At 40.3% G+C, this 25,039-nt stretch overlaps 3 protein-coding genes across 5 annotated transcripts; all 3 read left to right on the top strand.

Moving 5' to 3' along the window:
- Positions 1 to 4,042: 4,042 nt before the first annotated feature.
- edc3 (enhancer of mRNA decapping 3 homolog) lies at positions 4,043 to 8,607 on the top strand. 3 transcript variants are annotated; one of them, XM_079163187.1, is made up of 7 exons: positions 4,043 to 4,174; positions 4,428 to 4,593; positions 4,684 to 4,910; positions 4,999 to 5,331; positions 5,441 to 5,594; positions 5,685 to 5,902; positions 6,016 to 8,607. In XM_079163187.1, the coding sequence occupies exons 2-7, from the start codon at positions 4,430 to 4,432 to the stop codon at positions 6,348 to 6,350; spliced, it is 1,431 nt and encodes a 476-aa protein (XP_079019313.1). In that variant the 5' UTR covers positions 4,043 to 4,174; positions 4,428 to 4,429; the 3' UTR covers positions 6,351 to 8,607. The 3 variants fall into 3 exon arrangements, with proteins under 3 accessions (XP_079019313.1, XP_079019311.1, XP_079019312.1); XM_079163185.1 differs by having other exon boundaries at positions 4,056 to 4,174; positions 4,375 to 4,593; XM_079163186.1 differs by having other exon boundaries at positions 4,071 to 4,593.
- A 246-nt stretch (positions 8,608 to 8,853) lies between these two features.
- On the top strand, positions 8,854 to 21,239 carry LOC306698729 (tyrosine-protein kinase CSK-like). Its single transcript, XM_079163188.1, has 13 exons — positions 8,854 to 9,283; positions 14,812 to 14,909; positions 14,990 to 15,103; positions 15,271 to 15,383; positions 17,016 to 17,235; positions 17,802 to 17,895; positions 18,006 to 18,071; positions 18,504 to 18,603; positions 18,685 to 18,775; positions 18,859 to 18,932; positions 19,483 to 19,678; positions 19,789 to 19,875; positions 20,118 to 21,239. The coding sequence occupies exons 2-13, from the start codon at positions 14,895 to 14,897 to the stop codon at positions 20,301 to 20,303; spliced, it is 1,356 nt and encodes a 451-aa protein (XP_079019314.1). The 5' UTR covers positions 8,854 to 9,283; positions 14,812 to 14,894; the 3' UTR covers positions 20,304 to 21,239.
- Positions 21,240 to 22,111: 872 nt separating this feature from the next.
- Positions 22,112 to 24,781, top strand: mapda (N6-Methyl-AMP deaminase). The gene is made up of 10 exons (XM_079163189.1): positions 22,112 to 22,198; positions 22,332 to 22,462; positions 22,708 to 22,768; positions 22,897 to 22,984; positions 23,082 to 23,163; positions 23,299 to 23,425; positions 23,573 to 23,653; positions 23,726 to 23,864; positions 23,934 to 24,034; positions 24,587 to 24,781. Exons 1-10 carry the CDS (start codon positions 22,154 to 22,156, stop codon positions 24,776 to 24,778), a joined length of 1,047 nt encoding a protein of 348 aa, XP_079019315.1. The 5' UTR covers positions 22,112 to 22,153; the 3' UTR covers positions 24,779 to 24,781.
- The last annotated feature ends 258 nt before the right edge of the window (positions 24,782 to 25,039 follow it).

The following is a 25,039-nucleotide window of genomic DNA, read 5'->3' as shown; positions in this document are numbered from 1 at the left end:
GAGTAATCTTGTTGAGAATATTTGCAGGTGCCACAGACTGCTAAGAAAGAAGTGCATTTACCTTTAACTTTATATCTGTGAAGCAGAGCCTGACTCCTGCTCCTCTCCAGCTCTCGTTTGCATGCATCAAGCTCAGTCTGTAGGAGTGAGTCTGATTCCTTCTGTCAAAAAACATAATATTAAATAACCCCATTTGCCAGATGTATGGCTTCTACTTGGAGCTGAAAGTAGATTTTTTTTCATTTTTGAATGTAGATGCGTCTAAAAGAACTGATGTAGAGTACAGTTATTTTTAAGGGATGGTCTTACTTTATTCCTGGAGTTGTTCCTTTTGAGTTCCTCTAGCTCCTCCTGTGTGTTCTGCAGCGTCAAAGCCACCTTTTGCCATTTCTCTGCCCAGTGTGAGGCCGCAGCTTTTAGTTCTTCGATGCTCTGGACTCTCACTGCATCTTGTTTCCGGTGTTCTTCCTCTCGCAGTTGTAGCTTCTTCCTCTTCTCGAGGACCTCAGCCTCCAAACACGGGCACAGATCCTGCAGTTTCTGTTTCTCTAATTCCACAGCTCCCAAAGATTCCCTAGATCATTTTTCAGTTTAAAAAAAGACAAGGTCATTGTAAAATATTATAATTAGTTTTTCTTCAAATATTGAAGAATAGTGCTTGTTCAACATCTCACCTAAGCTGGCTGCACTTTTCTTTCATCATCTTTAACTCATCATGTCCACCTTCATTCATTTTAATCAACAGTTCTTCTTTTTCTCTTATCAGCTGAGATCGTTCTGCCTCCACAGCTATGATCTGTTTGGAGCTGGTGACCCTCTCTGCCGTTACCTCCTGTAGCTGAGACTGTGATGTTTTCAGTTCCTGCTTAATCATTTCCAGCTCACATGTCAGCTTTTCATTTGCCTGGCGTAAAGACACAACAGGGATCATTTAATAAAGAATTCATAAAAAGTGAAATTTAACAAAAATATGTCCACTTCAAGCTTTTAACCTCTCTGAGAGCCTTGTTTTCTCCCTTCATCATGACAGTTTCCTGATCCTGTTTGTTGTTTTGAGGCTCAGTGTTACAGCCCTCAGAACTTTGTTGGGCTGTCTGCAGCTGCAACTCCAGGACCTGGGCCCTCTGGTGCAGATCTGCTTTCTCCTACACGTGCAACAATAAGCTAGTGATGATGCCAATACATTGTATTTTGATCTTAGATATGTCAGATGTTGTAGTTGAAGACTATATATAAGATACCTGGATCAAGTGATCTTTGTCAGACAGAACGCCTGTCAGCTTGGCCTTCAGTTCCTTTACATTATCCTCCAGCTTAAGCACTTGAGTCGACAAGATGGCTTTATCCTGGGAAGATTGAAAGACCATTTCCAAGATGTAATTCCTATTACAACATTTTAAATGTACCTGTAGGATAAGGTAATACTGAGTCAGAGACAGGAAACTGACCAGGCATGCTTGACCGATCTTGTTGTTAGCTTCACTCAGCTGTTCTTGCACTTCAGAGTGATTCTGTCTTCTTTGATTCATCTCCTCTATTTGATTCAACAGCATCCTCTGTGTCTAATACACAGAAACAAAACCACAGAGCATTAACATGTAAGTATGGAACAAAACGAAAATGGCTGTACAACAGACAACTGCAGTGTAACTTTGTGATTTTGTCGAAAGAGAGTCAACAGTAAATTCAGGATTTCCCTTATATATTTTTAAACTGACCTCTGTAGAAGTCTGGAGTTTCTGGAGAGCCTGGTTGTGTTCTTCTTCTTGTGTCTTTGCCCTCGCCTCAGCGTCTCTCAGAGCCGCTCTCAGCTTGCACAGCTCTGTGTCAACCGTCTGCCTCTCCTGAATTTAAATGTAAAAGCAGTGTTTGGCAAACAAACACGAAGAATAATACATTATTTAGAACATAGATCTATTTTCTTAAACAAGACGCTTACACACCCGTCTGTTAAAGTCTTCTTGACTCATTGGTAATGTTTCAGTTGGTTGATCACTGCTTCCGCCCTTCAAAATACATCTCATTTGCACGAGGTCCTTCTCCAGCTGTAGGACCCTTGTGAGTGAATTTTGCAGAAGGACTTTCAATATTTTCTTAAGTGTTTAAAATTCCCTGTCTTTTACTTATCGGCACTTACTTATCATGAAGCTCTCCGCGTTTCCGGCCCGTTTCAAACTGGGATAATTTAGCTGCCTCCTTCTCCTGCTCAAGAGCACCAATCGTTTCTGACAGCTGTTGTGAAACACATCAGTGCAAAAAGAACCCGATGCTGTGGTCACATGAAACACTAAGCAAACCTCTTTTCATCACAGAATAGATTATATAATTTGTTTACATAGACATTTTAAATTACTTTTCTCTTTAAACTTACCTTGTGTTTCATGTCAAGCAGTTGTGCAGTAGTTGTGTTGTAGCTCAGCTGTGAATTTCGGGTCCTCAGCCGGTCCAGAGTGTCTAAACGCTCATGAGCATCCTGCAGCCAATGCACCCCTTCTGCTTGTCTAAAGCTGCTTTCACCTCTGGCAGCCCTTAATTCAGCCCGTGGATATGGAGGAAAGGTTCGTGTAGCACCCTCAGGCACCAGATGGGACAATGACTGCCACTTCCTCAGACTTGGGTCATTCTGTCTGAAGCCACCGGCACTCCCAGATGTGCTGGAATACATTCAGTTCATCAGCAAGAACTTCTTACAACACCCTTGCTTGAAATTAAATTGTAATTAATATTGACTCTGTCACTTAAAAACGTTATAAATCTCCCCCTCACCTCGTGCTGACTTTGGACAGGAACTCGGTCCCAGAGACAGTTGCCATACCACACCATGCTGAGGTCTAAGAAAGAAAAAACAAATAAATTAAACATTTACACTTTGATCAACATGTTCTACCAGGAAAAAAATAGGATATCTGGGTCTTACCTGAGCTGTAAAGCGTGAGTTTGTGTCCCACATATCAAGGTCCGAGGTAAGGGAAAATGGACTTGAACTTCTGTATGAGGGTCTAAACATATTGGGGTGTCTTCCTAGATCTGAGTTATCTCTTCCCTTTGTATGGGAGAGGTTACAGTCCTCATCTGCCCACGTGTCAGCCCAAGCTTCAGGGATAGGTTTTCACACAAAGGTGACACTTTGAGGTGTTTGGCTATTCTTGGATCATGTGTCTTCATATTTCCACTGTTTGCTTGATGGTAAACAACTAGTTTTAACACTGCATGATTATTACAATGTGTTTGTGGTCTACAGATTTATTTTCTGTTTTTATAAATGGGTTAATTACACCCTTTGCCATATCTAAATACAATGTATATACAAAAGTGTATTCTCGTACTTTACCTGGTGCAGCAATCCTCTCCTCTCCACGCTCTGCCTATACGACTCACACAGCTTTGATTGCAAGCTTTTCCATGGTAACCTATGTACACAGGAGGCAGTGAGGTGGGTGTGTCATGTGTTAACACTTCTGGGATAGTCTCCACATGATCTCACTCAGTCTGCTGACTGGTTGTTAAGAACATCTCACAAACAGTGATCATAACACTCATAGCTTATAGCCTACATCTGATTAATTATTTATTACAGGGAATGTGTCTGGATTAATTATTATTTACTTTGGGAACACAGAAAGAATAAAGAATGTTCTTAGGTGATTTTCAAGGGTTTTTAAAGGGAAAAGCAAGCATGTGATGAATTGTCAAATAGTACCATAGGTATGTACGCATGCTAATACTCTACAGCTCTGTGTGAAATATTGCATGCAACTGATTAAATCCAAAGTTGTTTCTTTGCATGGGCCAGTCAGACCATTATTCAGCTCTATCCCTCAAGAATATTGCTCATCTCAATGAATGCTCAAATAGTCATATTACACGTTACATGTGACTCAGTGTTTTAAATTAAGCAAAACAAAAGAGTTGATAACCAAACCCATTTGGATAATAGAAATCGCAGTATTTCAGATTTCGCAAATGTTCATGTTGATAAGCTCTTATTGTGAAAAACGCCGTATATCGGAAGCCGGAAGCTGTCATCTTGAAGCTAGCAGCAGTATCTTTTGACCATTCAATAAGCTAAAAGCTAGCAGTTTAAATGAGCTACGATTTTCCTTTCAGCACTTAATTTGACATTTCATTCATTTGAGTTATTGAGAAGTGTGTGCTTCGCGTCAGCCCCGGAAAGGTACAACACTTTAACCTCTCGTCTTTAATCAAATACAGCGTTTGCGTCTTGGAATTAACGCTAGATAACAGGCCGAAGCTAATGCTAGTCAGTTAGCATAACTTCGGTAACACCACGCTGGTGTCTGAAGTCCTGCTGCCAGAAAGTTAGCGTATTATTTTAACAGAAAATCTGTTTTTTTTTTGTTTTGTTTTACAAAGCTTCTCTGACAAGAAACGCGAAAACCAAACTTCTGTTCTCCAACGTTGTGCAGTCATGGCAGCGGATTGGTTGGGTAGTTTGGTGTCAATTAACTGTGGGCCAACACTGGGAGTCTATCAAGGAGAAGTGGTGTCTGTGGAGCAGTCCAGCCAAACCATCTCCTTAAGGCAACCTTTCCACAATGGAGTCAAGTGCCCTGTTCCCGAGGTCACATTCAGGTAATGTGTGTATATATATATTTTCACTAATTGGGTTGATTGACGACCACCGTTTCTTCCTGTTACTAAATATATTATGTTTCCCTGCAGTGCCATTGACATAAAAGAACTCAAGATTTTAGATATCACAAATGGCAATGCTAGGAACAGCTCTTTTGCAACTACAAAGGTAGGCAGTGCTCCAGTCGCAGTCCCAAAGGGTGATCCCAGGTCTGTGGAGAAACTGAACTCTCCTCAGCACTGCTCCAAAAGCTATGGAGAACGTCACCAGGACATACCCGGCCAGCCAAAAGCATTTCGTAGAAGACACAACTCCTGTAAGTGCAATGTAGTGCAGCTCGATCAGAAAATACTGTTTCTGATTGTTGCTGTGCTGAGAGTTAATGTGTATTTTTTCCCCATCAGGGTCATCGAGTAGTCGAGGGGCAAACCAAGTGACACCGAAGAAGAACGGGGTGAAGAATGGTCAGATGAAGCTCAGAGACGACGAGTGTTTCGGGGATGCCATAGACGACGGGCTGGATACAGACTTTGATTTTGAAGGAAACTTGGCGCTTTTTGACAAAGCAGCCGTTTTCTCAGAAATCGATACATCACGTAATGGTGCCAGGTCACGCGGGACTCCTCAAGATCAGATACCCACACGGTACCGTCACGATGAAAACATCCTGGAGGCCAAACCTGTGGTGTACAGACAGATTACTGTACCGCAACCAGGGGCCAAAGAGTATTGCACCGGTAAGTTGAGTCACATGTTTTTAAGCAAATTATAGTTACGGAAAATTATCTGAAGTGCACTGTTTTTTTTAATATATATACATATTTGTGCTGTTTTCCCCCCATACAGATTCTGGGCTTGTTGTGCCCAGTATATCCTATGAACTACACCAGCGTCTATTGTCAGTCGCTGAGCGCCATGGTCTCTCACTGGAGCGAAGACTTGAGATGACTGGAGTGTGTGCAAGTCAGATGGCCCTTACATTGCTGGGTGGGCCCAACAGGTAAGCATGCGGTGAGGATTTGTAAGCACAGACGATAAAAGCCGTAGCTAAATGAAAAGCAACTTAGTTTTGTTTCCATGTTTCCTTCAGATTCACTCCCAAAAATTTGCACCAGCGTCCCACGGTTGCTCTGCTGTGTGGGCCTCATGTTCAGGGAGCTCAGGGCATCAGCTGTGGGCGTCACCTGGCCAATCATGAAGTGGAGGTCATCTTGTTTCTGCCCAATTTTGTCAAGATGCTCGACTCGGTCACCAGCGAGCTCACCCTCTTCAACAAAACTGGTGGCAAACAGGTGTCGAGTATCAAAGGTGGACATATTTTTTTACTTTCATATTTTGCTTATTTGTTTTTATTCTTTATTTTTATATTTTGCACTCTAGTTGAGGTCATGTTTATTATTTTTTTCTCTCCGACTCCACAGACCTTCCAGACACTCCCGTGGACTTGATCATAAACTGCCTGGACTGCCACGAGAACACATTCCTGATGGACCAGCCGTGGTACCGAGCAGCTGCAGACTGGGCTAACCAGAACCGAGCACCAGTGCTCAGCTTGGACCCTCCTGGCAGTGGAAAGGGACAGGCAGTTGAGGCCAAGTGGTCCCTCTCTCTCTGCCTCCCCCTTCCCCTGGCTGAAGGGGCGGGCAGCGTTTACCTGTGTGACATAGGTATTCCTTGCCAGGTGTTCCAGGAAGTGGGAATCAAGTACATTTCTCCTTTTGGCTGCAAATTTGTCATCCCCTTGCACTCTGCATAATGGGACTAGTGGTAAATAAGACACCTCCGTGACCACGCACAAGGTTATGGCACCTTATATTCCAGAGTTCATCCATTAAGTTTCTAACTCTTCAACATGTGAATGGGACCACTGTTTAGTGCATTAGTTCTACAACGAATAAGTTCTATGGGTGGGATCGTGAAGAGCTTTATTGAAAAAGTAAATGTGTCGACCATCAGAGGCTTCAGCCATCATGTAGACACCATTGTATTTACATGATACTAACGGATATTTGGAAGGTAGATTTTTCGAAAACACAGCATAGTGTTAAGTAGTTTTTAGATTGAATGGACAATCTCTAACTTCACGTGGAAACATTTCTGAATGTCGCTGTAATCGAACCTCATTCCAAAGCCGTCTGGTGAATAAATGGAGATCCACCGTATAATACATGCAACGGTGATGTTATTACATTCATCTGGATAATAATAATGGCTTGTCTTATATTCTGCCATGCTCGACAGCACTCTGTTGCTGTCGTCTGATCGAATGTTTGTCATTTACGTGAGTTATTTTGTATTTTCAATCTAAGCCAGTGTTGAATGGAGCAGCTTCTGCAGAGAATCAAGATATCAGCACTTTTGTTTGTTCATGGTAAATTAGGCAGTCACAATAAGGGCTTTGATAGGATTACGCAGCCTGCAAGACCTCCAGCAATTTAGCTTTTTAGGGTGGGGAAAAGTCTAACTAAATGTGATAATATAGAGCCAAAGTCATGATGTGAGCCTCTGTAAATCGATGCAATCCGGCGTCCATCTACAGCAGGTACATGAAGCCAAACCGTTGTTAAACAATTATTTTGTGAGCATAGGAAAAACTACAGATCCCATGTAAAAACTACAAGCACGGATATGGACAGTTGGTTTAGTCCATATGTAAAAGGCTTATAGGAAATGGTGTTCGCTGAATGCCAATAAAAACATAAATATTGAACAGATATTAGATTGTTTTTCAAAAAACACTTGAGGCGACACACTGACTGTTACAAAGCTCGATCTTTAGTTTGTTTGGTAACAAATGTCAAAGAGATTTTCTCTGGAACAAAACCCGGATGTTTCAGTTCTACTTTGGCTCTCTATTGTAACTGTTAAAGGACAATACCAGTGCGTTTGCAATTTTCAGTTCCTGTATTACAAATCATTTGTTTATTTTTTACATTTTAATATTTTTCTATTGGTTATTCATTACTACTGTGTAGTATATAACAATGTAATAATGAGACAAATCCATCATAGTGAACACAAAGTCTACAGTAGTTCAATATTTGTGTGGTGATGTCGTTTAGTCGCAGAATTGAAGAGTACACTGCATCACACTAACAGAGGAATGCATACGTAGCATCTTCTGTGTTTGTTTTTTGAAGAATGTCCTAGTAGAGTTTCATCAAGATCTTTGAACCAAATATATTTATTTTTTTTTGTGATGAGAAGTCGTTCAACATGTCTTCTCATGAGTTCCCCCTCCAGGTGTAAGAGTAATGCTTTGTGTGTTTCTAAAGTACAGACGGTGAAATATCAGCGCTGCTTGATTTAGTGCTGACTGAGCTGATGTTTGTATCTCTACTGCCAGATATTTTTGACAATGGAAGTGAAACCCTCTGCCTGATCACATTCACTTTGAAATGTGTGCGGAGCAGAGACGCCTTTATAAAGTTTACTGGACCTGCAGATTGTTTACGTCAACATTGTATTGTGTGATACTGTGTTCACACACAGATCTCACATGTTTGTTTTTTTGGTTCAGACAGTAACTCAGTGAAAATGACGCGAAGGGTTTGTCCTTTTCTCCGACATTCCTCCGGCCTGATGCGTTCTGTCTCATCTGTTGAGACAAGTCTGGAAACATCAGCCAGCGTTACTGACTGGGACGAGTTTACATTAACTATGGCCGCCAGGGGGCCATTAAACCACAGGTCTGATGTCTCTTCCTTATTCTGTTGTAATTCAGCTTTATGCACTATTTCCTCATTCAAAAGTGTTATTTCTCTACGAAATGTGATCAGAAACCATGAGGTGATCTGTTTGTTGTTTGATCTGTTTGTAAAGTAACTTCGTTTAAACACTGGTTTCACATTCTCAGATCTGCACTGGGGGTGTTTAGTCCATGCGAGAATTCTTTGCAGTTCAGAAAAGAAAATCGCATTAAACAGCCAGTGGGAGGTTTTGTCTAGACTGCACAACTGTTTATCTTTCGGGAGCGAAGTTCACTGTCGGGCGTCTTGTGCTAAAGTACTGTGCTGTCCTCTTGTGTCATGTCTGCAGACTGAGACAATAATAAAAAATTAAAAAAAACATTCACCTTTGCGTCATCTTTGTGGACTTTGTGTAAAAATGGATGATCAAATTCCCTCACCAAAGTGACAGAAATGAATCCAGTGATCTATTTTTAACCAGACTTTTTTCTTATTAACGCGCATGTGCACTGCAAAATCAAGGTGGGGCAAAAAACTTGAATTTTTCTGAAGGGGAAAAGGAGTGGGGCAGTGTGAAGTAGACTCAAAGTGATCTGAATCGCATTCATTTCATCGCTGTGACATTTCACCAGTTGAGTTATCGCGTTTTTTCCTCACTCACTTGACTTTTTCCTACACAGGGACCGTCGAGACTGCAGCAATACGTTTTTCTAGAACGTTTATTTTTCCATAATTTGTAGCGACTTTTCCCCCCAAATGATGTTGACAGGAGACGCACCAACAACTGTCGTCGCTGGTTTTTTTTAGATCATTTTGGACTGCTGAAGTTTCGAGTCACCTGAGGCACAGTTCACTTCCTCATCGGGACTTGATGCGTTTTGCGTTTCGACATCAACTGTCAGTTATTTCGTGAATGGGAATTCGTCTGCTGCCGCTGAGAGGACAGTAGCTGAATCACCTGTTATTGCCTCAAACTGATCGGGTTTTTGCCTGCAAACAGGTAAGAGTTCATTTTGAAAAAGAGCCTGAGGCTTGTAGATGCAGTGACGCTCTTATGTTGTGGTAAAACTAGCCCACATTTCTAGAATAGAGCTGCTTGCACACTTCCGTTGTCTTATTGTACAGTAACTGACACTTCTGATCATCAGAAATCATTGGGGCTTTGGGACCTGTGATATACTACTAATAATAATCGGTTATCTTTTATATAATGAGTGTTGCTCAAAGTGCTTTACAGTAAAACAAAGGAAGGCATAGTAAATGTGTGATTTCCTTATTTACGTCCTAATCCTCCAAGCCCTTTGGGGTGCAGAAGCTGCATCATGCAGCTCTGAAAACTGTTCTGCTAATGATAATGATAGTGATCTTTGTATTCTGCTGACTCAAGACGATGCATCGGGACTGTTTCAGAACTTTTTCGAAACTGTTACTGACTTTGCAAAACTGTTTGCACTTGCAGGAATGTGTAACTTGCAGATGGGTTGTTATTAAACGGTTTACTATTGCTCCCCCCTCCCCCCCCCCCCCCCCCCCCCCACACATTCTCAGGAAACAATCAAGCAAATTTAACAAGCCACCCATGCACTAAGTGCCAAACAGAAAAACAGCTCAATGAAACAAGTAGGCTTGTTGTCAGAAGGAGGAACTGAGGACCTCTTGGGTCTGTTAAGGGGTGATGCCCCTCTCTGGCTCTCTGACACAAGGCTGAAGCAAGTCTGGTGCTGCTGGCATAGCCTCAGAGCTTCTTCTACAGAGGATTCCTCTTTTAGAGTGGAACAAAACTGTGAAGAAGGATGAAGCTTATGAAACAAGCTTATGAAACCACAGCAGACTGCTACTCTGTCAAGCAGAGCAGCATTGCACTGCATGGTTTGCATCGCACCTCAGCAAGGAAGTGTCCGTTCACTGCTCAGGCATGGCAGCTTTGCCTTACATGGTGTTTTTTTTACGTGTTTTCTTAGTAAAAGCACCAATTACCCCAAGTGGCATAAGTGTCAATGCCTTCATTGTGTTGTTTGAACTTTTGAAGGCAGTAAAATGCAAAGTTTACTGTAATGCCTGGATGCCAAATTATGGGGGATTTTCCCCTGACTGTCAATCATTGCTTTTCTCTTCCTGTTAGCATGAAGACGGCCTTGTTTTTCAGGGTTATATTTTATATTTATCTCTGATAAACAGGATGCTGTTTTACATGTATACCCTAGCAGTATGCTTTCATACCTTCTATCACTTAGCCTCATAGGCAAAACTGACCATCATTACAGTGATACAATGACGGCTTGTGCTGCAGGGCCTACCACTGGACTCGTACTTCCTGTCTTATTTCCTGCAGAGAGACCTCAGTTTCAGTGAGCAGTGCTGCTGCACCACAGTCCAGCTGTTGTCCCAGAGCCAGAGGGGGTTTCCTCCTCTGAGGTTTCCTCAAGAACATCTGCAGGCTGTCAAAGCCAGCTGGGTGAACTGTTGGCATGCCATGCACTCTTTCTCTTTCTGTACATTTCTCACCGCTCGGTGAGTTGGTTTGTATACCTGCCAGATGATTGCTCCGGGGATGTGGACAAAAATCATTGTTTCCTTCTCTCTGCACTTGGCCCTGCCACCCTGCTGCTGTAATGGTGATGATAACAGGGCAGCAGCATCAAAGCAGTCGCAGAGCATCCTGAGACTGGAGGTCCAGAACGAGGGGCATATCACCCAGCCCCCCTTCTGCAAATAGAGGAGGGATGCAGGAGCACACAGTCAAAATCCTACTTAGTAAAATCACAGAGGCATGATCAGCAAAGTATACGTAAAGTGTTCTTTACACAAATAAATGGTCCATGTGACTGATATATTATAGTATTAGATTGTTAATACTAGTGCATCAATGTCTGAGCAGCATTTTACTTAAATACTATTGCCTGTTAATGTTTAGAGGGCAAATGTCTCTTTGGTGGAACTGCTAACAACTCATAGACATCTGAAATGTGACAAGGGGCCTCAAGTAGACACTGCCTCTTTGTAAGGAGTCACGAGCCCAAAAAAATTGGGACCATTGATTTAATGTTTACCAAGGCATTGTATTCTATGAGTTTGTTATATCTTTTGTTAGATGTTCTGTCAGATAAATGTAGTGGAGTGAAGAGTGCAATATTTCCTTCTGAAATAGTGGAATAGGATTCTTAGTAGTAGAAATAGCCTAAAATGGAAAAAGTAGATAGATAGATAGATAGTTACTTTAATAATCCCTCAAGGGGAATTTGTTTCGTTACAGCTGCATTTATGGTAGAGGTAAAGCAATACAAATAACAGAGTAAAACATATTAAATATAAAAATGCACGATATATACAATGAAATAGAATAATATTAAAATGAACTAATTAAACAATAGTGCAAAGATTTAACCAAACAAAACAAACAAACAAGAGTACAAATTACAAGTACCTCAAAGTGCCACTTAGTATTTGAGTAAAAGTGCTTTGTTGCTTTCCACGACTGAGTAGTAGAGGGAGATCTGTTCAAAGGTGGCTTTGTTACTCTTAAGAGTACGCTTTCAAAGACCAGCGCATGATGCTGTTTTTGAGTGACACATTTGCAGATCTGTCCACAGGACCTCCAGCCATTGTCACTTCACTGTATCCCAGCAGCTTTTGCAACACCTTGCAGGATCCACATTTTTACCTCTGCAGATAGACCAGGGAGTGGCAGATTTAAACAACACCAAAGGAGATATTACTACATTCCTGTCTTGTCTTGCTTTGTGCGCTCAGACTACCACTGATTTGTACAGTTTAGACTATGACTTACTTGCTAAAGACAAGAGAGACCAGACAAAATGTCAATCAACCGGTTTGTTTTCAACAATAGGATTTTTATGGATGCCAATTTTATGCCAAATTGGACTGTAATAGTTAGATTAGCTCTTTCCTGACTCCATTCATGTTTAGTCTGTCACCGAGTTTGCTGGTTTCCTGTTGCCTTCAGTAGCTTAGGTCATGCCTGGCTTCTCCTAAAACAGAAAATATCTCTCAATGGGATGTACTAATTCACCGGAGCAATGGCTGTATCATGTATCACATTATAAAGTATTTGTGTCATGAGATAATTTTTTATGCTTATGTTTTAAAGATAATTGATGATAACAGACCAGCAGACACAAGTTGATTGTGCTCATTGAAACAAAATATGAAGTACAATTCATATCTCCAGACCTGCAGAACTAAATCATTGCTGCCCCTAAAGCTACTCACTGGACAGGCTGATGATGATGATGATGATGATGGACTTCTCAATGAGACAGGGGTCAACAGAAACTCGACCGACTCACAATGACAGCGTTGTCCGCTTCCTGAAAAGAGCAAGCTGTGGTTCTATGTGGAGCTCTCTGGAAATGGCAATGTGACACCATGACAGACTGAGTTCTGTCCCATTCAGTCGGCTGCTGGTGGCCTGCTGCTGAGATGCATTCACTGTCCCAAAAGAGATGAATAAAAAAGTGCTGTTGTGTGTCGGCCTTGGCCCCATTGATCCACACTTGGTGAGATCACTTTGCTCTTTTACCAAGGACTTTGCCGTGACAGATTCTGCAAATTTAAATTTAAATTATGATTCATAGAGATTTTAGTCAGAATAATGGATTACCTATAGTGACAATGAATTGTTATCCACGCTAGCAACATGGCTCTAGGGATTGACAGTCGGTCCACCACTTTGGTCCAGACTGAAACGTCTTAACAACAATTGGATAGATTGCCAATTCATGGTCCCCACATGATGAATACTACTGACTTTAGTGATCCCTTGACTTCACTTTACCTCCAGCATCAACAGCAGGTTGACATTTGGGATTCAAAGTGAAATGTCTCAACAACTGTTTGATGGTTTTTTAAATCTTAATTTACAAAGTAACAACTATCGGTACCAAATAATTCAATGTAGGGGACTAAAGAGCATACATTACCCTCAAATTAAAATCAAAGGAAGTACAAATAACAACTGAATTGTGTAAATATACTTACTTACTTGTAAGTACAGGATAGGAGATAATCAAAAATATTTCTTCAACACAATTTAACTTTTTTGTGACTTATTTTCAATGACATACTGGATACCTTTAGCCTACCTCTAAATAATATGTAAACAAACAAAAATAGAGTGGGCAAAATGTCTTTGGTTTAACTGCTCATGGCTTACAGGCATGTTAGACTTGTGTACCATTAGTTTGGCTTCCTTCACAATGAGCATTACAGCCTCAAAGCACCACTAGCATGGCTTCAGACTTCTTTTCCTGTTATGACTGTCTGCGCAGTGTGAAATGTCAAAGTGTAACCGTAGATAAAAGACGGGTTGGGATGAGCAGATGCAAAATGGGGGTGTCCTGTATGGGTTGATGGTTGTGGGAAATGTGTCCAGATAGACAGCTGCAGTGCTCCACGGGGGACAACGTCCATCTCACCCTCATCATACTGAGTGATGACAGTCCTCTCTGGGACGCAGGGCAGTTTTTAGTCCAACACTTGTTGTGACGAGGCTGGTCATCTATTAAAATGTGTGACAAAGCAGAAACGCGAGATTATATTTGCAATAGAAGAAAGATCATTTTAATAGGAAGAGCTTGGAGAGTGATATGAGGATATCATAGAAGTATCTGAACCCCCCCCCCCCCCCCCCCCAACACATACAGGACGTTGACTGCATAGTAACCGACATGTCGGAGGATGTGACCTCATGTGAAGTGGCAGATGTATCAAAGCCAGGATTTTCCTTGAGCTCTGACCATTGAGCCCCACCTCTTCTCCATGGGAACTAACACAAGAAGAGAGGAAGTGTTTTTTTTTGGGGGAGGATTGAGAGGAGGGGGTGTTGAGTGTGACTTGACCCATAGGTCATCATTTCGTTATAACGTTGTGCATGTATCATGGAAACAATGCTCCAGAGTGACTCAGACCCACGGTTACAGCCGCAGTGGCTGCTTTATTGACGTAAAGAAACGCTTTGCTGGATGAGTCTCTCGGGCCTGGTCAGATCTCACCACAAGTTTGCATTCCAGCGCTGAAGAGAGCTATCTTGATTCGTACAAGGGCCAGTCACTGGGGCTTAGCACCAGTGTGTGTCCATTTTTGGTCAAAATGAACTAGTTTACCATATAGAATAAAAAGTACAAAGTAGATCAAGTTTCATGCCTTTTATTCACCAGTTAGAATATTATCCCAAAACATACTCTACAGTTTTATTATCCATCAACACACAGAAGCCTCGTCTTTATGTATCAATGCGTCATGGAAACATTCTGCCCCAGTTGTGAAAGTGTGATTTAAAAAAAGACTCGTTAGTTCTGCTTTCTTTATCAGCGGGTTATTTTTACTGACACTGTGTGATCTAAAACTACTCTTGTGCGTTCTGATAATAGCTGACTTGTTTACTATGAATGAACATGCGCACCTAAACAGCAAAACCACAACATTTCTTCCTGATAATTAGTTTGTGGTTAAGTGAATACCTTTTGAACTGAGGATGTCAAACTGATTACATTCTGTTTTCCTTCTTAGGTACTGTAGGTGTGTGTGTGTCTATCAGCTCTAATGGTTGCAGCGAGAAAACATCACCTGTGAGAGGATTGAACTACCTCACCATGACAGAGGGCCAGGTAAGATATTCAGAGACACATCATGACATGTCAGATGAGACAATTGTTTACTAATCAGTGATCTGCCCATGTTTCCATAGACTCCATGGCCACAGGGCACAGAGTGTGTGGCCAGGTACAACTTTAAAGGCACATCAGAGCAGGACCTGCCCTTCAATAAAGGAGATGTGTTGTCGATTATTATTGTCACAAAGGTAATGTTTCATGGCCTAACTTATGTTCCTATAAATATAGAGTTTTGCACTCATGCAGCGTCTCTGTAGATATGAAAACACATGGAATGAATTCATGTTTGTGTTTCCTGCTACACATTAATATTTAATTTATTCATTTTATCCATTTCTGACATTTTGTGTTTCAGGATCCAAACTGGTACAAAGCAAAAAATTCTGCAGGTCGCGAGGGAACAATTCCAGCCAACTATGTTCAGAAAAGAGAAGGCGTGAAATCTGGAGGGAAGCTGAGTCTAATGCAGTGAGTGCAACAATACCATGGTTTACTTAGTTTTGATGCCCAATGTAATATTTCAAACAGGATTAGGTTTATTTATTTGCTGTCTTTAACTCAAAAGTTGCCACTACACCAGCTTTGTGTGGCTTTCGCAGCTACGGCTAAAATAACTCGTCTTTGCCCTCTTCCTCTGGCTGTGTGGTTGCTGAAGGCAGATGGGCTATTTGTCGTGGCAGTGGCGCTGTAGTTATGTGAATGGGGACCACAGTTGGGTCGGGCTGTGTTGTAATTGCAGTGCACAGTTGTTTCTGTTTCCAGCTCAGCTTTGCTTGAACTTGTGCTGCGTAGTTTCCTGTTGTTTCCTTTCTATCTCAGACTGAAGTAATCTAAAAAATCTCCCCGTTTGTCCACATGGCTGGTCTGTGTGCAGGCACGAGAGCGTGACAGGTTTATTTATAGAGCCCTTAATCACAAAATTGTGTCTCGAATGACTTCATGAAGCCAAATCTACCAGACAACAACAACCCATGGTAAAAAAACAAACAAAGGAAGGTAATACCAAGCATAAAATTTAAAAATAAAGCCATAAGGAAGACATACTTTAGCTACTCTTAGCCTTATCTACCCACCATTAATCCTAAGTCATCACTTATCTACATGTATATTTACAGACATACAGTATAATGTCTTATTTATACATACAGAATATTATGGTTGAGAATCCACTCTCCTGTACAGCAACATCTTGTTGAAAGAAGAATACTAAAAGAACAGACTCAAGTTGAGGAACACTAACTGATCTTATCACATGAAATGCTGCTGTCATTATTTTAAAATGTGACCAGTCATGAAGTTGAGAGGGCAATGGTAAAAGGGATCTATGGTTATCTGAGTGGATGCAGCATGCAAATGAATGTACTGTACATTCTGTGATCCTCTCAATAATAGAACTGGTCACAGTGGATATGCAAATGACTGTAATCTATACCTCTTGATCCCACAACAGTATTTGTTTTATTTGCAATTTGCATCAAAACAACGAAAGATGAACATTTCTCGAAGGCTAATGGAAAATAATCAGCAACACAGGCCCAAAATGGATCCCCGCAGACTTTCCTTAGTAATCGGCAGGAATTCTGATTTGTCCTTCACTGCTGTTACACGCTAATATTGTTCTGATTGACACCTCTTAAAACATCCCCTCCAGTGCTGTCAGAGTATATACTTAATTACTTATATGCTTGTACAAAATATTAGAAACACTTCTCTGTATCAGTGTGAAGAGATGTATACAACAGCGCTATAAGTGTAGCCGTGAAAATGACGGCTTGAACAGTTAAGCAAAAACTATAAATTATAAACTTCACGAAGGGAGGATTGATTGCAGGACTGTTGTATTAGACTGCATTAGAGTTAGATGTGTGTACCTAATAAACTGGCTACTGGTTGTACCTGTAATATGCTTTGTACTGATTGATACAAACAGAAGGAAGTCTGCAGAAAGGATCCAAGTAGTCATAGTAAGGGTTGTTGTGCTACATTTCAAAAACATTTTTTGAGTTCACAATGATTAGATTAGTGTTGGTGGTCTCCTTTTTTGTGGTTGTCTCTTTTCTTTTGGATGCTCTGTTACCTCTCTGGTTCTTCTACTTCCAGGTGGTTTCATGGGAAGATAACGCGGGATGAGGCCGAGCATTTGCTTAACCCTCCTGAAACTGGCCTGTTCTTGGTGCGAGAGAGCACCAACTTCCCCGGCGACTACACCCTGTGTGTGAGCTGCGACGGCAAGGTGGAGCACTACCGCATCGTCTACACCAACGGCAAGCTCACTATCGATGAAGAGGCGTTCTTTGAAAACCTCATGCAGCTGGTTGAGGTAAGATTTTAAAACTTGGTTTTATTTTATAAATAAAACAAGACGTTTGCTCTGGTGCTATGTAGAGCTTTCGTCTACTGTATGTTTGGTGTATTTTCCTGTTATAGAGCCCCCGTTTCTCTGTGCTACCTCATAGTCTACATACAGTTCCTGGAACAAATAATGAACAGGAAGTGTCAAAGAGGAAGAGTGAACAGTATGCTGAGGTGCAGAGTTCTAACCTCAAGAGACACCAAGCTTTTTACTCTCAAAATGACTCCTTTTACTGATTAACATGTTTATTTTGAACAGAAGCATGTTATATATACTCTACAGAGGAAAATAGAGGAGGAGGAATAATTTTAGTCTGACCTATTTGACAGGAAACCTTGTTAGTCGTCCATTATATGTTTTGCTAATTCGATTATACAGCCCTCTATTGGTCATTACGAAACACTGCTCGCTGAGTTGTAGTGCCCCGTTTTTTTTGTCATATGAAGTTTTATTGAAGCTATGTGAGTGTTTCAACAGGTGATACAGTTGTATGCTTAAATATTCCATAAAATAATGCCAGTTTTTTTTTGTAGCACTACACCAAAGATGCAGACGGCTTGTGCACCAGTCTAATAAAGCCAAAGGTGGAGGAGGGGACGGTGGCCGCTCAGGATGAGTTTTCCAGGGGTAAGTCTCACTTTACAATTGAGGCAACCACATCATTTTAGCATTTTTGTTCATGCGAAGCATGTATGAGCCTGTTATGTTATGTTATGTTGTCTTTAAATGACCAACAGGTGGCTGGTCGATGTGCAGGAAAGATCTCAAGTTGCAGCAGGTTATTGGAAAAGGAGAGTTTGGAGGCAAGTAGCTTCAAGTTTACACTGCACGGGACAAGTGACGCACTTTTATTTAATCGTTTACGTTTATGTGGTGGGGATCAAATATGCATTATGAACATGCTAACAGGGAGTAGAGATGGAGCATGACTGGTTTTACTTTAAAAAGTACATTGTAGTATTGGGGAAAATTTAGCATTAACGTTACATTTTTCTGTAAAACATTTGTACACAGATTTTAATAAAAGTCCAGTAAAAACATGCAAACTAGCTTAACTAAATTTAATTCCAAGTTATTAACTTTTAACAGTGAAATTCCTCCATGCACAGGGGGGGTTTAAGAGAAGGGTTTGTTGGTTTTGTTGTTGGTGTTGTATCAGGAAGAAGGGTGATTAATGAGTAGACATTGTTAGATTTGAGTTAACAGTCAATTGTTATCGTTTGTGATCATTCCAGATGTCATGGTGGGAGACTATAGAGGGACTAAAGTAGCTGTGAAGTGCATAAAACATGATGCTACAGCGCAGGCCTTTATTGAAGAGGCTTCCGTCATGACGTAAGGAAATAAAAATACTTTTCTTTGTTTTGTTTTTAGAAACATGAATAAACAAGTAACATGTAAACTCTCCTCCCAAAGGCAACTACGGCACGATAACCTGGTGCAGCTGCTTGGAGTGATTGTAGAGGAGAACGGGAGTCTGTTTATAGTTACTGAGTACATGGCCAAGGTAGGTGGCAGACTGCCTGATTCATTTGTTAACATCTTTAGTACTTTTATAAAGTTGTCTCATGTCTGTTTGTTTGTTTTCAGGGCTGTTTGGTTGACTACTTACGTTCCAGAGGCCGGACAGTACTTGGTGGAGATGCTCTCCTTAATTTTGCACTGTGCGTATGACTGCAGTTTTCTACCATATCTACAATTATACTGTATTAAAGGTAGACTGTAGAGTTTTTGATCTGTGGGGCTGTGGAGCTGTTTTGAGGAGCGGCTCCCCGAATTGTTTGTATTCGTGCTCTGCATGTCACACTACTGAATGTGTCTTTAAAATAAACTTGTCGTTTACCTCCTCCGCCGACCTCTAAAACAGATCAATATTATCAAATATAGGGGAGAAGAACAGCTGTATCATGTCTCTCTGTTTCATGCAATTCCACACATTGACAGTTGTTGATGATTAGAATTGTAAAGGAGGGGAAAAAATCATTGAAAGCAAATGTTTCATAGAGTTGGAGATGCATGCAACATATTGTAGTTGAGAAACACTGAATGTAAACTAAGCCATGCTTATTTGCAGGACTCAAGATTGACTTTAAGATTGTCCATGTTTCGTTGGATTATTAAGACATTTGTGCTACATATTTTTGATCCCAGGATTGAGAGTGTAAAGAGAAAAATCCTTCAGGTTTTGAATTTCGACTTCTTGTACTTTTACAGAGATGTCTGTGAAGCAATGGAGTACCTGGAAATCAATAACTTTGTCCACCGAGACTTAGCGGCCCGCAATGTTCTTGTATCAGACGACAACTCGGCCAAAGTCAGTGACTTCGGTCTGACTAAGGAGGCCTCTTCCACTCAGGACACTGCTAAGCTGCCTGTGAAGTGGACATCGCCAGAGGCCCTCAGAGAAAAGGTAAACCGTTGTTTACAAGGACTGTTGCCATGTGGAGTAGTGAGCTTTACCATGTGTCGGTCCCACTGACTGAAATAAACTCTTGTGTGTGTTTTTCTCTTACTCAATAGAAATTTTCCACCAAATCAGATGTTTGGAGCTACGGTATTCTGCTTTGGGAGATTTACTCTTTTGGCCGAGTGCCTTACCCAAGAATTGTAAGTATCAATATATTTTTGTAAGTAGGCATACAGAACATTTGGGCTTTGATTTAGGAGAGAGATTAATTAGCAATGCATTTACCTTCTAGATTTGTTCCTATTGTTTTTTACGAACCACATTATTAGCCTCAAATCGACCTCCATGTGATACAGAATACACAGATCTCACTGTTTTTTTTAAAGTAAGTTATGTTTGCTGTCAACACATCTGTCTACCAACAACTTTTTCCATTCTGTAGCCATTAAAAGACGTTGTGCCTCGAGTGGAGAAAGGTTACAAAATGGACTGTCCAGATGGCTGTCCTGAAGTGGTGTATAACCTCATGAAACAGTGCTGGAACCTGGATCCTGCTGCTCGACCAAGCTTTCAAATGTTGAAGGAGTGGCTACAACATATCAACCAAGGGATGAGAAAAACACAATGAGACATCTCACAGAAACCAACACAAAAAGTGACTTTTCTCTTCTTTCATTTTGACCACTTGGACCATAACCTAGGAGGAAAAAATAGATTTCAAAAGACCTCTCTTCCAAAGTTCATGGCAAAGTTTGCTTTCACACATTGTCCATGAACAGTTAAGTCAAACTGTCAACATAATGTTTCTTAGCATCATCCCTCACCTCAGGTTGTTTAAACTGCAGCAACTCTTAATTAATGACTCAGTCGCTCGAGTGAGTCTTTCTGTGCTCGGTTATCAAGAGTGAATGATTAACTGTCATATCGACAAGTCTTTCCTTAGAACACACCGCTGCCTCCGAGCCACAGTGCCTTGACCTTTTTTTTTATAAATATGTTATGTCTTTTATGTTGATATCCTTGGTCATATTGGTGGCATCATTACATTTTATGAACATGTAGAGTAGACCGTAACATAATTTGACTAAGTTGACCAAATCCATGGTATCCGTTTAAAGAGGAGAGACGCTTCAAAAGCAGGAGTACAGTTGTGATACATCATTACTCGCTGTATTATTTTTACAGCTTCCAGGTACACCTTTTTGCGTAAAATGTTGAATTATTTAGTTAAAAGGACTAAGTTAAAATAACTTTGATTATGCATTTTTATGTTTGCATTGCCATATGTTTATAAATGTGTTTGGATCCCTCTGCAAGTCAAAAAAGGAAGCACAAGTTTTCACTTTTACTACTGATATAATAACAGCATTCAGCTCAGTCATGTAGACATAATTCCCATGTTCCCTCCGACATCAACAAATGTTTTAATTTTGGAATCTTTGGATTTGACCAAATGTTGGGGATTTTGTATGTATTGAGAAACAGAGAATGTTAATATTTTTACTGTGCTGCCATTTTCAACAATAAAAAAAGAATACATTTTGAATTCCTTTTTTTTGCAATAGCGACTATTTTTAGCATCCTTTCTCATCAATTAGTCAATTAGTTGAAGTACAGCTATTTTATATGAAAGCAATAAAGTTGTGCATGAAAGCATACAATAATGTTCCTCTAATACTGTACTTACAATTGGTATCAGAACAATTTGGAGTTATATATATATAAGGTACATTTTGCTACACAAAAGAAATACATTATAAGGATATAAGAGTCATTGTCTTTATCCCGTTGAAAGAAACAAAATATACTATCTTTGAAGGAAAGGGAAAGTATTGCATTACATATGTTTACATTTTTAAACTTCTAAAGAGAGACTGCAAAGCTTTTATTTCAGCAGAAGAAGAAAAAACTAGATTAAGGTCTGGAGGCTTCCTCACAAATACCTAATCGTGAATAAGATTAAGGAAGTGTCCTTTAAACATATTGATAAATATTACCCTGCCAATCACTACATGCAGACATTTAAAAGAACATAAACACAAACTATTGATTATTTTTTATTAAAAGATGTTCCTAAATGCAAATTTAACAATAACGGTAAGGAAATATATATTATTTTGTTTTCCTGAAGGATGTTGCTCAGCGGCGCAATATATAAAACTACTTTCTAATTCGACTTCAGTACGTTTTAAACTATTATATTTACTATATTGTAAAGTGTGATATATCCCTGGCTCTTTTGTTATTCTTCTATTTATGTACTATCCCCTGTACACTAAATCTCTATTGTGTTATTTTGTTCAATAAAGAATAAAAAAACGGAACCTTGACGAAGGGAGTCCCCTGCCAAAAGAGGGGGGGCTTATTTCTGTGTTGCACTCTGGTGCAACAGGAAAATGTAGACTGAAAACAGTGGCTAGTTTGCAGAGACAACAACTCAGGGCTCACGGATTATCGCAAGCTTTGCTCAATTTAGTGATGGATAATGAAGCAGATGTTTTTTATCGGGAGCTGCCAAAAGTGGTAAGTCACAAAAGTATTGTTCCATCTTTTGTAAGAGAAGGCAGTCAGAGGAGTTTAAAGACGGTAACATGTATTTTAGTTAACATTTGTAGCTATAGCCACATGCTAACGTCAGCGTTTCAACTGTCACCAGGAGCTTCACGCGCACCTCAACGGCTCCGTCAGCTTCCACACCATAGAGAAACTCATCAGCCGAAAACCGCATCTCAACATCAAGCACGGCATGACTGCTATCGGTAAAGGCCAGCGGAGGACGCTGGAGGAGTGAGTATAACTTAAATAAAAAGTGTAACACGAGTGTTATTGACGAATCCATCATTTGGTGTAATGTGTCGTTACATCATTCGGTTTAAAAACATAACTAGTGATATAGAAACAACACAGTTGGCATTAAAGTAGGTTTGTTTCTTTGTATACAGTGCTAAACAATTCATGCTGACAATAGTGAACTGATAATGGGAAGAGGGTCTTTGTTAAACGTTATAACAACATGGCGCGTGTGTCCGCAGGTGTTTTCAGGTCTTCAAAGTCATTCATCAGCTGGTGGACTCGGAGGAGGACATCCTGATGGTGAGTTTTTGGCTGTTTGTTCAAATTTAAATCGTCTTTTTCTGTCTTTTAGGCAGAAATGGGAAGAGGGTCTTTTTTTGGGGGGGCCCAATATATCAGTGACAGGTGTTTCTTTTCTTTCTCTCCAGGTGGCTACAGATGTTATCAAGGAGTTTGCAGCTGATGGTGTCAAATATTTAGAGCTGAGGAGTACACCAAGGGAGGAGAAAAACACAGGTAAAGATGTCAACTTATATTTTGATGAAGTGTTTTACTGTCAGGATTGTTATATCAAAGTATTAGGCTTACAAGTTGTATTGTGTTTTTCCTATAGGATTAACAAAAAAGAGATATGTTGAAACTGTCATCAAGGCCATCAAACAGTGTAAAATTGAGGGAGTGGACATTGATGTCAGGTAGGCAAAGTCTGTATTATTTTAACTTGCTACAAGTCCACGAATGTATCTCCGGGTGTGTGAGATGTTTCACACACTCACCCACCATCATTCACTAGTGATAATAGTGTCTGAGTGACATTTTTTGTCTCGAAGGTTTTTGGTGGCAATTGACCGCAGGAATGGGACTGACGTTGCGATGGAGACCGTGAAGCTTGCTGAGGAGTTCATGCTGTCCTCTGACGGTTTGGTGGTGGGACTTGACCTCAGTGGAGATCCAACGGTCAGCCAATATTGCATAATATATGCATCAGTAGTAGTAGCTGTGACTTATCCCAGTGTGGTGGAGCTCAAGTGCTCTTTAGTGTGCCAAGATAAACGGATACAACAAACACAAAGACGTGGATCTTATTGTAATTTTCATCTTAAGGTTGGCCATGGCAAAGATCTACTTCCAGCTCTGCAGAGGGCCAAGAACTGTGGACTGAAGTTGTCACTGCACCTCTCAGAAGTATGACCTTAATGTTATTCAGTATCTGTAGTCACATTATCTGTTGATCTGACATTACAACAACTGTTGCAGGTACCATCACAGCTGGAGGAGTCCGATTTGCTGTTGAATCTTCCTCCAGACAGGATCGGTCACGGCACCTTCTTGCATCCTGAAGTGGGTGGATCTCAAAGTCTTGTTGACAAAGTGGTGATGAACAACATACCGCTGGGTAAGAGTGAGATGAAATTATTATCTTCCGTTTGTGCGCAGTAAGTTGACGAGGTCTTTCTTCTTGTAGAGCTTTGCCTGACATCAAACGTCAAAGGACAAACTGTACCGTGTTACTCCAAACATCATTTCAAGTACTGGTACCAGATGGGACATCCAAGTATCATTTGTGTAAGTTTCCTTCCATTACACCTCACAGTCTGTGATTTGTTACCTTACTTTGAATATGTATTAAACGTTTTTCTCTGAAAAATCTAAAGATGTGAAAGCAATACTATGCTTATTATGGCTTAATCTACCATGGCTCTTTCATGACTTACTATACGACATTGTACTATGACTTTTTTAGACATATACCATGAATTTGTTGTATTTTATAATATACTATGACTTTTTTGACATACTATACCATTTCATGACATATTACGGCTTTTTATGGCATACTATAATAGGACTTTTATGACATATTAAACTATGAATTTTTAAAATCTTTTTCAACATACTATATTATGACTTTTTATGACAATTTGATCACATACTATGGTTTTTGACAAAAACTGAATTTTAATGGCTTTATTCATGACATACTATACTTTGACATTTTCGACATACTATAATATGACTGAAGTAATGGCATACTATGCAAGACTTTTGTGACACAGTTTGAATGACTGACACTTAATGGTTGACGTGAATAATGATTTATTCTTTGTCACATTACAGACTGATGATAAGGGAGTCTTCAGTACAGACTTGTCTCAAGAATATCAGCTGGCAGCTTCCACATTCGGGCTCAGTCGTGAAGACGTATGGAAACTCTCCCAGCAGGCGATAGACTGTATCTTTGCACCCGACACCGTGAAACAGCAGCTCAAACAGAAGTGGGCTGCTATAAAGCCTCAGGTGTTCAAGTGACCCTTTCAGTGGAACCTACAGCCAATCATATACCTCAAATTTCAGTTTGAAAAACTTTTCTATAATGTTTTTACAAGAAAACCTTTAACATACTGCAGAAAATGTTTGTAGTAACTGAAAGTAAATGATATCTATTTAGTACAACAAGTGTAAGTGTGTTATTTTCTGCTAATATACAGAGTCTGTGCACACATCAGAAATCAAAGCAACAAACTTGTCATGACATACTGTAGAAATACAGCTGTTCCTGGTGGGAAAGTA

Source organism: Pholis gunnellus, assembly GCF_910591455.1.
Source record: "Pholis gunnellus genome assembly, chromosome: 7".
NCBI lineage: Eukaryota > Metazoa > Chordata > Actinopteri > Perciformes > Pholidae > Pholis > Pholis gunnellus.
This window is presented reverse-complemented; position numbering and strand designations above follow the sequence as displayed.